Genomic DNA, 12,344 nt, shown 5'->3' with positions numbered 1-12,344 from the left:
GCTGAACACAAACAGCAGGTCAAGTACTACAGGGAGAATTTTCCATTTGTTGCATAAGCTCAGAAAAGTGAACATGGAGGCCATCTGGCAACTTTCAGTGCTGGGAAGGAACTGAAAGGTTAATTTTGTCTCAGGGTATCTCATCAAATGAGAGATTCACTTTTCCATTCATAACCCCTCTTCTTGTTTTATGATGTTTTTCAGTGTTTCTCCAAACAACCCTGAGTTCTGTGTGTACCATTTCAGACTCCAGCTGCAAAGCTCATGTGACACAGAGCACAGCACTGGCAGCAGTAGTGTCAGCTAAGTCATGCTTGGGTTAACCAAAAATCACTCTAAACAGGTCTGCTGCTAAATTCCATAACCTAAGCCTTCAAATACTTCAATAAACAATATGAACCATTTATGATACACTTGCATTTCAAAGTACTGCATCAAATTAATTACATTTTAAATAGTCAACTGAAAAAGACAGGCAAGGAACAGTATCTGAAATAGAAGAGTTTTTATGTAACCATTCAGTGTTAAAAACAAGAGAATCAAACATCAGTTCAAATTAAAGAGCAGTTTTGAACAGAAGACATTTGATTAAAAGTTTCTTTTAACATTTAGAAATTTAAATACATTTACCTAAAGATGGTTAACTCCCATCTCTATGTTACTATACAATAGCTTAAAGCTAATTTAAATGCTAGTTCTATGTTAATGTGAAATTCCAGAACTGCATTCTTAACTTTTTATGTAAATTGGTTATTAAACTGAGTGATTCCATACTTCATCCCACCCCAAAATAAATTTTAAAAATTGAAGCTTTACAATGCCTTGAATAATATTTTTCAAAGGAGTAATTTGGAATAGTTCCCAACAGTTCTATAGGAGGTATTTTGTACAGTTTGGAGAGCAACTCCGTATAAAGTTCTATTGCAACTGAGCATTCACAGTATGCCACAGTCCATACATATTACTACATATACATATCAGGTTTGTAAACATTGGAAGAATACACAGAACATAGTACCACGATCCTCTGGTACTGCTGAAAGGAAGATGAGGTAACATTCATATAATCTCAAAGTCCACAGAGGTCCTGACTGAGTAGGTAAAACAGCTGCCAACGCTTCTGTTTCATAGTGTGTGGTTAAGGCGCTCTACATCACGGTCTGCTAAGGCTGGATTCGTTAGCTCTCAGTATCCCAACTGCATCTTTAACAGCGTGGTAAATGACATTCTTCACCTGCAGGAGCAAAGCAAAAGGTGCTTGGTTTTACAAGCAAACAGCACAGATAGTTTTCCAACTTTCCCACTTATGTCCCCTCACCCTGTGCCAGTCAGTTTGGACACAGTCATCTGCCCAACCTTCATGCAAATCACAAACTTGGGAAAACATTTGTTTTATTTTAGGGGTTTTTTTGTGAAGGTTCAAGAGCACTGAGCATTGGGGAGTTACCTGCAATTTATCTTCATGGTTCGTATGCGTATGTGACAGATATCTAAATTCCTGAGTGAGCCAGAAGCAGTGTTTGACATGCTCTGGGGATACAAAGTCTTCTGCAACTTTAATACAACTGTACAAATTATGAACCTAGAGAGAACAAACAAGCATTAGGCACATGCTCAAGGGTTTGCCCAAGCAGTCAGGCCATTCCACGTCCCTGGTGCTTGCCTGGTGTGGAGCTCCTGCTGGGATGAAAACTACATCTCCTAGAAACTGTACAATAGCCCAGCCTTGAACTCCGTACTCCTGATGAAGGCGTTTCCTCAGCGATCGGTCCAGGTACCAGCTCTGATCGTGGATGGGATCATGATCTACAGGGTTTTCTTGGCCTTGCTCTTCTGCAACCTGGCAAAGTTACAAGACAACAACATTTTAACACACCAGTCTGACTGGACAGTCAAGCTGTATCTGTGGTATTCCACAAAACATGCCAGAGGGACTTGCACCAGGTGTTCAGGTAGGAAAGTTACACAATGCAAGTTTGGATCTTTACTCAGACCTTTGTCAAGGTTTCAGCATTGCTCAGGTCCCACTGGCTTCAAAGACATTGCAAATGTGGATGTGGAAAATGCAAATAATCCCATCTGACAGTGGCAAGTGAAGCTGCCTGTGTCCACATTGGGAACCACTGTCACACATGGAACCAGTGTTGTGACACTACTCATGCTGGAGAGAGGCTGTGGACAAGGGTGTGAAGTGACAGGACAGGGGCAATGGCTTTAAACTGAAGGACAGTAGGTTTAGATTAGAAGAAGAAATTAGGAAGAAATTCATTGCTGTGAGGGCAGTGTGCACTGGCACAGGCTGCCCAGAGAAGCTGTGGCTGCCCCATCCTTGGAAGTGTTCCAGGCCAGGATGGACTCAGCAACCTGGTCCAGGAGAAGGTTGTCCCTGCCCACTGCAGGGGGTTGGAATGACATCTTCCTAAAGCTCCCTTCCAACCCCAACCATTCTGAGATTCCCTGACTCTACAGCCTGTGACTGGCAGACACTACACCAAGTGTGGAACTCTGCAGGTGTCTGCCTTGAGCCCACCATCAGTCAGTGTGTGCTCACTGACCCAGAGGATGCAAACCAGATTTTCAGGAGAAACGAGACTGGGAGGCACAACAAACACTTCAGGACAGAAATTTGAGGGTTGTGGGGAGAGAATTTCTGCAAGAAGTTGCTGTATAAATCCAACTTGCTGCAGCAGCCATTTACACCCAGGACTGTAGCCCAAAAACTCATTTGGGAGGAGATAAACAGCTTGGTTCTACTCCACTAAAAGCTGCTGAATGCTCCACAGCTGCCAGCAAGTGTGATACAAGGGACTGAGGTGTGAGACACAGATGTCAAGACTCCAAATGCTAATGCTTATCAAACCCAGTATCATGTTTGATCAACCATAAGATTTGTTCTTTGTTAATATTAAATAAGTCTGTTGCAGCCTCTCCCAGCTTCCACCAAGAAAGCCATAAGCCTGACCAGGCCAACAGTTGCTCAGATCATCCAATTTATCTTTTTAAATATCAGCATATTGGCTCTTTCCATTTTTAATGCACCGAAGAAGTTTCACCATTAAGACCACAAGAACTCTGGACCATCTGAGGTAAATCTGAACACTGAAACATGCCCTTTTGGAACTAGTAGCACATCTCCACTAAACCCTGAACTCCCATGAAAACATGACACAAAATACCACCCTCAATTCAGACCCCATCAAGGTAGGGAGGAAAAAAAAAGGTAGTAAGAGAGAGAACAAGAGTGTTATGTACCATGTACTGATCTGACATTTCTCAAAAATGTCTCACATTCTTCAAAAAAGGATCAAATTAAACTGCTTTTCCTTAAATCTAAACCAGCTATTTTCTTGTTCACTATGTAACATTACTCATCTATGAGCAGAGTGGGCAGAAGGAATATCTGCATACAAGGTAACTGCAAGCTTCAGCTCTCCACCCTTTTCAGGTCTTCCAAGACTCGTGGCATAGAAGTTTTGTCTTGGTACATCTCCAGTTATTTGTTTCCACAGTAACTGGGATATGAAGGAGGAGAAAAGCCCCAAAGATAGAGACTTGCAAGCCTCCACAGGCAGAAGATGAGTTTTTAAGATGAACAGCTCACCTTCTTAAGGAACTCCCGGATTTTCTCTGTATCCTTGGCAGCATAAATGTGCCACAGAGCTCCAGGCTTTTCTCGGCTTTCAGTGAAACGCTTGATGGTCAGCTCATCAGAGTCCCCATCCTGGATGGTCTTCAGCACTTCTGTGGAAAGCAGCACCAGCAGTTACACTACAGGATCCTCTCTCTGGCCACAGGAATATCCCCCAGACACCACTGAAATTTTACCTTCTTCTTGGTCAGCCTGGCCTTTGGGGATCCCCACGTAAACCATGACGTTGGCTGCGTCAGACACATCCAAGTGCAGGTTTGTTGTGCCATATTTTCTGTCCTCTGGTGTTATTAAGCCTGGGGGAGGAATCAAAGGGGGGGGGGAAGGAGTAGCAGATCCATTAGTAAGACAAAGAAATGTTACACCACTGTCAGAAGCACTTTCTGAGAAGATTAGAGTGCTTTTACTTCTACCAACAAATGCTTCCAGAACAGCAATTTGCTTTCTATCCAGGACCTTGCTCCATCTTGTGGCTTCCCAAGTGATCTGCTGACAGGCTGATACAGATCAATGCATTTCTGTCTAGCCTCTATGATATATAAAAGCCATGTTGAAGTCCTGCTAGAAAAGGGTTTCTACAGCAGTTTGGGATAAAGCATTTTGAGAAACAGTCTCTTTTTCACTCTGAAAACAGCAGCTGATACAGGATTTACTATCCACCATCTCTCTACTAGCCATGATGCTGCTCCATTTTAAATGTCTTTTGAGTGACAGCAAATAAACCAGACATGGAAAAAAAACTGCTCAAGGAGAGATGAAAAACTAAATGACACAGTTCAAAAAGGAGAACAACAAAAGCAATACAGCCAGAAGCAGCAAAACAACAAATACATGTTGCCAGCCTGTGGAGCAAGTTGATTGGAAGTCTGGGAATAATTACTATTGGCTTGAAACCACCTGGACAAAAAGATATTTAATAAAATAAATCATATCATGCTCTGGACATCATCGATACCTACAGATGAGCCAAACTCGGGTTTTCTGATCCATGGGATTAATCAAATTGTCTACAACAGCAAGGATTGACATAATCTACAATAAATTTCAAGAGGAACATGTGGTCAGTGCAACCTTCAGTGTGAAAAATTCCTTACCATAGGCATTGTACATCTTGGGGCCCAAATCTGGTCGCACAAAATAGTTGGGAAGTCGAGAGGCAAGGTTGAGTTTGCCACCTCTCCTGGTATATTCTGGCAATGGGATATTTTTCATCAAATCATCAAACCTAAGACAATGCAGCAAAATTTAACATTAGGTAGTCATAATACCAAAACCAGACTGAAAGAGACTGCAACAAAAGCTCTCTCCAGTTGAGGAAGTGTACTCTTTCCCTCAGGGGGCTTTTGCTGGACACCATGAAAAGGAGCCAAACAAACAAGGCACAGAAATACAGCAAATAAATTTAACTGCTCTGGAGTAATGCTATTTCATTGTGTAATCATCTCAAGAAATATCAAATAGCTTAAATCCAAATACTTAAAAATGTTTGGCCAAAAAGTAAGCTTCAACTGAACCTCAGATTTCAAAGTGATCCAGGGCTTTTAGGAGCAGTTTTAGGTGCTCACTTTACTTAGCAACAAGCACAATGAACCACAAAAAATTATCATGAAACTTGTGCAGGGTTTCCATTTTGCCATATACCAGGCATCTCTGAGAAACAGAACTGTTCACATGGCACCAACTGCTGCTCAAAGCTGAGGCAGCTTTCAACACACAGCAATATTCCTCCTCCATTATTCTGGGGGTGCACCACAGAAACAATGAACATTTCCTCTGGAAGTTCATACCTAGAGGGCATCATATCTCTGAAGTCTTCTCCTGGAGGCCAGTCCTTAAGCTTCAGTACCATTGGCTCTCCCTCTTCTGTTCTCAGGCGACCTAATTTGAAATATTAACAAATCTTAGTTTTTAACTGTTGTACAACTCAGAATATGAAGAATTAAGATAAATAAATCTTTATCTCAGTCTAAAATCATGTTCATTCCACAACTTTTCATGTAGAACTGAAGACATACAAGTTCCTCTGACACCAGAGTAGGGTATCACTCTCATGACAACGTGTTACAACAGGAGATGTCAGACAGACAGGCAGCCCTTACTGCTTCCCTGCCCAAGCACTTCCTACAATTTAGCTCAGAAACTGGTTTGAGGCCAAAAGCAGCTGATGAAGCCAAACCTCTTCAAAGATAAGTAACAGAAAAGAAAGGTGTGAGTCTTCCACCTCCCACTCTCCTTGCCCCAAGTACGAAACTCCTTAAGCTTACAACTGATTTACACAGTAAAGCAGATCCTTAGATAAGGATGTGTAACATAGACACATAAAGGAGAACCCCAGAAGAAATAGCAACTATTAATTCTCCTAGAAAAACCTCAAGTTCACTTCCCCAAAATCTATTTTTATACAAAGTAACTTCAGTTCCTCAGAACAAAGTAGTACCTTCAAGTTAAAACAGCAGCACACATTCAACCTGTGAGCATCACCCCTACCTGTGCTCTTCTGTTTCACTCAACTGGAATTGAAAAAAAAAGCTGGCAGATGAACCTACTTGCTAGGAAGATCTTAAATTTCCCCAGAATGTTTCCCCAAAAGACTAAAGGCAGCAAAACATACTCCTGAAGGAGAGTACTTCATGGGAATGAGTTTTTATCCAGTTCACAATCCTATGAGCATAAATGTCTGCAATGCATCCCCAGCAAACTGTCCAAGGTGAGGAGAAATCCTTTAACATCTTGTACACTGCTTATGGATCACAAATCCATGCCAGGACAGAATTATTGCTGCTGAGTGTTTTACCTACTGGAACAAAGAGTCACAGTACTTACTTGAAATATCTTCAAAACCATCCCAGAAATCCCCTACAGTAGCTCCAGTGATGATTTCATTGGTCCTGCAGTTAACCAGATCTACTTCCTGTTGGCCAAATTCCTTCCTAAAGGACTCTGGTCTCCAGAGGTCTGCATTTAACTTGTGATGCACTCCTGACACCATTACAGGCTAGAAAGCAAAACAACATATTCTGAAGAATTATTAAAAACCAAAAATTCCAACTACAACAGGGTAATACATAAAATACATTGAACATTTGAATGCAGGCATTTTGCAAACTAAATTCTCAGTATGCCCCCTAACAGAATTCTGCCTTACCATGCATCTGAGCATTCTCTGTTTCAAACTGAGGCAGCTTTTTATACATAGAGCCATAGCTTTTTATATAGAGAGACATAATTGCAGCTCTGTGCTTAGAAACAGATTTAAACAGTAAAACAGATCCTAGGATAAGGATGTGTAACAGTGCTCATGCCACACATTTGATGAAGGTTTAATGTTGCTTATCACTACAGTGGCTGTAGCTGTGCTTCAACTGAAGGACAAAGCACTTGAATTGCAAATGGAAAAAGCAGGGAAATGAGGATACCTGTCCCTGCTTCCAGCACTCCCTGAAGACATTCCAGTTGCTCTCATTGTTGGGGTCCTGCAGGCACAGCAGGCGGTTGTCACATAACCAGTAGTGGGGTGTGTCAAAGCCCATGATCGTGGGCTTTATGGTCAGCCCTTGAGGCTTCTTGGGCAGGTCTGTAATGGCTCTGTTTTGCACCAGGGAAGCAAAAATGTCATCAAGGATTTTGGGTGTACTCTTCAGTCCATTGTCTGTCTGATAAAACACATGAAAGAACAACAACAAAAAATTAGTGCTCTTTTCTGCTGTCTTATCCTGCAAGTTTTAAAGAAAGTATTTGCCACTCCTAAAATTTTTCACTTGAGATCAATCCAATTGTGCGGAGAAACCAACAACTGCAGAATTCTGCTGTCTAGAAATGCACCATCATTAAATGCCAGTGCTGTTTCTGACACTTTATCTACAGAATTCTGACACAACAATTTCTGCTCTGATTTGCATCTCAGCAACACTGCAGAAACCCAGAACGGGACTTGCTTTACATCAAAGAGCAAAAATCCAGTTTTAGCAAAGGACTCTCAAGGCCAGTATTTTTTCCCAATCACTTTGAAATAACCTCTGTAAAATCAGACAAAGCCCAGAAACAGCTGAAGTGAACTGGTCTGCAAATGAGGTATGGTGAAGACACCAGAGAAGGTTCTTCCCTCCATCTGCAAGCTCATTGGTGCTTCTTTTCTGAGTCTAAAAGACATCCCAATCAATGCAGCTGCCAGACTCCACCCTAAGGAAGTTCATCTGCTTTATCCCTTTGTTCCCAGTTCCTCACCAAGACTTAGCACCACTAAGCTACTCCAACTGAGCACTGAAACTGATTTAGTCCTTTTTCCCAAATGAAGATAATTTTACTGTGACAGTGGCACTTGTTCACAGGCTTAAAACAGAACCTAAGCCTGGGATCAACTCAAACTTGTAGGACAGAATTTTTCCTGTACCTTTCCTGCAGAAGAGTTCAACAGGTTCCTCAAGAAGCCCGTGTTGTTGTTGCTCACAGGGGTTAATATTGCACTGTTGAATGTCTGCAGGGCTGCAGCTGGCTTGGCTAAGCTAGGGAGTGTCTGAAGAGGTTTATTTTCATTCTTTGAAATTGGTATGAGAAGTTTCTCTGAAATGAAGAAAGGAAAACAGTAAGAATACTTCAAAACTGTTAAAATACATTGAATTTTTTTCAAGACAATATCCTCCTACATACATACATGTACATATGTACATGTATATGTATATATATAAATCTCCTCCCAATACATGCAGATAGAATATTTCCGTCACTTAAATTTCTTCAATAAACCAACATTTTTAAAATCCCACATTCTAAATAAAACCCCCAAAAACCAACACCCCCGAACAACAAGAATTCTCTGAATTTTCAAGAATACTTGCATCAATGGGAATTTAATCCAGTTTTTGAAACAGAATATGCTAACTGTGCCAGGCTTTACTCCAAGCCACTAAACATTCATCCCAGCAGGCCAATGACATCACTCTCTGCACAAGATATTGCTGGGTCTGACCTGTATTATTCTGACAAACAGCCACAAAGGGGTTACTCTTCACTGGTTCTGCACATACCTTTGTTTTCTTTATTCACATTTCCACTGGTTAGGTTTGAAAACCAATTTAATGAAGGAGAAGTATTTACAGAAGCAGTTTGTTTGCTTCCAAGTGCTGACTTTAGAGGAGGATCATGTGTAGTGACTTGTGGGCTCAGGACAAAGCTGTTGTGTTGAAGGCCAGGCCTGTCCCCAGATGCCAAGTGCTGAAAAAGCAAAGCAACAACTTGTTAGACACAAACACACTCCACACAAAGGGAATACAAGCAATAATAGCATGGCCAAACCCATCCTTTAAACAGGAAAATGGTTTGGCCCTCAAAACGTGTGATCTCCACCAGAGGTCAGCATTGCAGCTCAGGATCAGGAGATGGCAGCTCTGCAGGATTTGGGAGCTCCTGAATTCAGGAGCAGCCAGAGTCCATCACCCTCAAGACAAGCACAGGGAGCCCAATTTCCCAGGTGCATTTTCTGGGACTGCTTGGGAACTAAGGGCAGTTTTAACAGCAGTTCTCACATGTCACAGCTGATGCTCAGGCCAGGGCTAAGCTGGAGCTCCAGCTCAGAGGACTAACACAGACATGGAGCATTCCTAAAATTTTCTCTTAAGGTGGCAGGAAAGGTGCACTCACCTGCCAGGTGTGAGCTACACCTGCCTGAGTGCAGCCCTGGCCTGGCCAGCACAATCCAGGCACAGGATTGTCCATCCCCTGTGCAGCTGATTTATCTGGGCTGATTTGGAGGCTCTAGGAACAGAATAACCAAAACCACAGCTTTGCCCTGGGATTCCTGCATGACTGGTGACATCTCCTCTCTCTGCTCAAACAATATTCAGCTAAGAAATTCTGCTTTTTTGTCTGCCTACCATTACATTCTCTATTTCACCTCTCACTGACTGCTGATGCTTGGCAAGAATTCTAAACATGACAAAATACAAAATGTTTCAACCTTTAATGAGCTTATCCTCACACCACCAGTGCAGTAACTAATTCTATGAAGATGTGTAGATAAATTTAGTGCAGCTCTTTGTCCAGAATCACAGGAAATCTTGATTCAGAAGACTGAAGCCAAGTCAGTTGAATGCTAACTTTTGATTCACATAACTATCTTCCATACTTTTAACAACTGAAATATTTTTGGTCTCTTCTGTTCATTGCTTACACCAAAATCAAGTCCAACCTGCTTCTTACACTTAAGGTGACATTTATTTTCAAGATAAGGCTATGAATAAACATCCAAACAAAATGAGATTTCCCCAAAAAACTTAAAGAAGAGCTGGATCAGAAAGATGAACAGTGAACACAAATTGTCCCTGTGTGGTGGGGTTATCACAGAGCTCAGGGCTGGCAACCTACAAAGTCAAATTGGCAGTGGCTTCAGGAACATGCAATAGACTGACACAAACTTAACTGCACAGACACAGAGGCAATAACAATACCTGTTTGGAATCCTCCTTTAGAGCTGGCTTTGATAGTGCTTTGAACTGCTTATTTGCACAAGGACAATTTGCCTTTATTCCCCATTTTGTTCTCACGGAGTGAACAATGTCACCAACATCATAGAGAGCTGAAGGGAGAGAAGCACAAATGAGCTCACATGTAATCACAACATCCAGCAGGCACCAGGACTTGTTAAGAAACTCTGTGTGTTGTGCAGCTAAACACTAATATGTGACTACTGTTCATCATTAAACAAGAACTTCTGCTACTTCTTTGTAAAGGTCAAAGATAATAAAATAGTATTAAACACACATGCTATTCCTGTCTTTGGATAATAAATGTTAAGCTTTTACTAACTTTACCATTAAAATCAAACCTCACTAAGTACAATATCAACAACACACAAAAGACAGCAAAATCCTACAGCACATTTTTATGATAATCAAATATTCCCAATACCTTTTCCAGGAATTATTTGTGTAGGCATTAGATTCTCTGGTTCATGTGCCTGTCCCTTCACACATTTAAACCAGGAGAAAGTATCCGAGTCATCATCTGTAAAACAAAACCATGACAGTTTTTTGCTGCTGCTCTGGAAAGCCACACATTTGACTATTATTGATACATCCAACCACAGGCCCACAACACATCCTTTTAGTTGGGAAGGCTTTTTTTTGAGTAATTTCTTTGGCTCATTTCTTACATCCAACCACAGGCCTACAACACATCCTTTTGTTTAGGAAGGCTTTTTTTTGGCTCGTTTAAGGTTGCCATTGACTTCCAAGTCCACTGAAGATTTGATTTCCCCTCCTCCCCTTTTGTTTCAGGTAGTAATAAGCATTCCCACCTTCATGTGAGCTTTTTTTCCTCATCCTGTAGCAATCCACACACACCCCAAAGCCACACTTGGAGCAGACCCAGTGCAGGTTGAAGATGGTGGTGTCACACACGTCGCACATCTCGCGGACGCCGCGCACCGCGCGCTTCCAGGCCACCTGTCCTGCAGGCAGAACGGGACAGTCACAGTGTTGGTGCCAGCAAATTCAGTGTTTGCAAGGTAACTACAGCCACTTCAGCTACAGGGATGTGACTCACACTTGCTCTTGTGTTGGGACTCCAAAAAAGGCTTTTGTTGTTACACAACAGTCCAAGCAATTGGGACCACTTTGCTTCCTCCTGTGCAGCACCAACCACAGCTTTTATTCCTGTCCACGTTAACAAGCACATTCCTGACATTCTCCTAAGTGGAAATCCCACAGCCAATCCAGGAAATAAATTCAGGTACTCCTGGCAAGTTAAACTTAATGTGTAGCTTGCCACAACCAGCTTGTCCTTGCTCTCTATTCAGCAGCATGGTGGGCAAGTAGCTGTCTGCCTTTGGGGAGGTTTTATGTGTTTGTGTTTATCTGACCTTCTCAGAATGGTGAATTTTCTTTGAAGCACTGACTGCTGCTGTTCAGGTTTTCTATTCCCCCTTCCTCATCCCAAGACACTTCTTCAGTCCACTCAAAACATCCCAAACATGGACAGTATATTGCAAAAAATTACAAGCCCTTCCAGGGCTGTATAATTTTTCAGGGAATCTGATTATGCAAGAATTATTTTAGCCTGATCTCCACTTCCTTGTGCTGCCAGCTAAACTAGACAAGACAAAAAGCACACACCTGCCTCCTCCTACCACCTTCCACACTTGTAAATTCTCTGAAACTTTCCTGCCCACAATGTTTCTTAATTTTAAAAGCAAGTTATGAGAGACCATGTCCTAATGCATGCTAAGAAAACCATACCAGCATCCAAGACATCTGCTGCTCTTGTTCTGAATAATGCCCATTGACTATGTATGGAACAACACTGGAATAGCTTAGCACAATTTGTTCTTAAGTAGGAGGTAAAAATGATTTGAGTACTTGCTTCAGAATTCTTCCAAGAGACAGAGGTCTAAATATCACCAGCTCCATTCTTCTCTGCCTTTAAAAAACATGCACTATATTTATCATTTTCTAGGTCAACTCTCCAATTTCCCCCAAACAGGATGAAGGTTTTTTCTTATCTTTTGAATGCAATTTCCTATATTTTCTTAGTCTTCTCTCTTTGTACTCCTCCTATTTTTTTGGTTCCTCTCTGTAGTTTGATCCTGTTTCCTTTTGGCATTTGGTAGCCAAGGAACAACGTGACCAAACAAGCTGCTCTTTCTACACTAGTCAATCTTTTACTTCACAGGGAAAACACATTTAAATTTACCATAACTTCA

The 12,344-nt window shown here is 41.6% G+C and overlaps 1 protein-coding gene across 1 annotated transcript in view; it reads right to left on the bottom strand.

The window, feature by feature from the left end:
• Positions 1-490: 490 nt before the first annotated feature.
• The window catches only part of KDM3A (lysine demethylase 3A), a 28,239-nt gene continuing 16,385 nt past the window's right edge, over positions 491-12,344 (bottom strand). Inside the window, exons 12-25 of the mRNA XM_066548763.1 lie at positions 10,941-11,093; positions 10,553-10,648; positions 10,093-10,220; positions 8,674-8,860; positions 8,040-8,209; positions 7,066-7,302; positions 6,473-6,644; positions 5,437-5,527; positions 4,744-4,874; positions 3,826-3,945; positions 3,602-3,741; positions 1,664-1,840; positions 1,448-1,582; positions 491-1,234 (exon numbers count right to left, since the gene is read on the bottom strand). Of these exons, the coding sequence (XP_066404860.1) occupies positions 1,154-1,234; positions 1,448-1,582; positions 1,664-1,840; positions 3,602-3,741; positions 3,826-3,945; positions 4,744-4,874; positions 5,437-5,527; positions 6,473-6,644; positions 7,066-7,302; positions 8,040-8,209; positions 8,674-8,860; positions 10,093-10,220; positions 10,553-10,648; positions 10,941-11,093 (2,018 nt within the window). The 3' untranslated portion in view covers positions 491-1,153. The remainder of the gene's footprint in view (positions 1,235-1,447; positions 1,583-1,663; positions 1,841-3,601; positions 3,742-3,825; positions 3,946-4,743; positions 4,875-5,436; positions 5,528-6,472; positions 6,645-7,065; positions 7,303-8,039; positions 8,210-8,673; positions 8,861-10,092; positions 10,221-10,552; positions 10,649-10,940; positions 11,094-12,344) is intronic.

This window comes from Molothrus aeneus, chromosome 4, assembly GCF_037042795.1.
Source record: "Molothrus aeneus isolate 106 chromosome 4, BPBGC_Maene_1.0, whole genome shotgun sequence".
NCBI classification, from domain to species: Eukaryota; Metazoa; Chordata; class Aves; order Passeriformes; family Icteridae; genus Molothrus; species Molothrus aeneus.
Note: the sequence above shows the minus strand (reverse complement) of the source record. Positions and strands in the feature narration are given on the sequence as shown.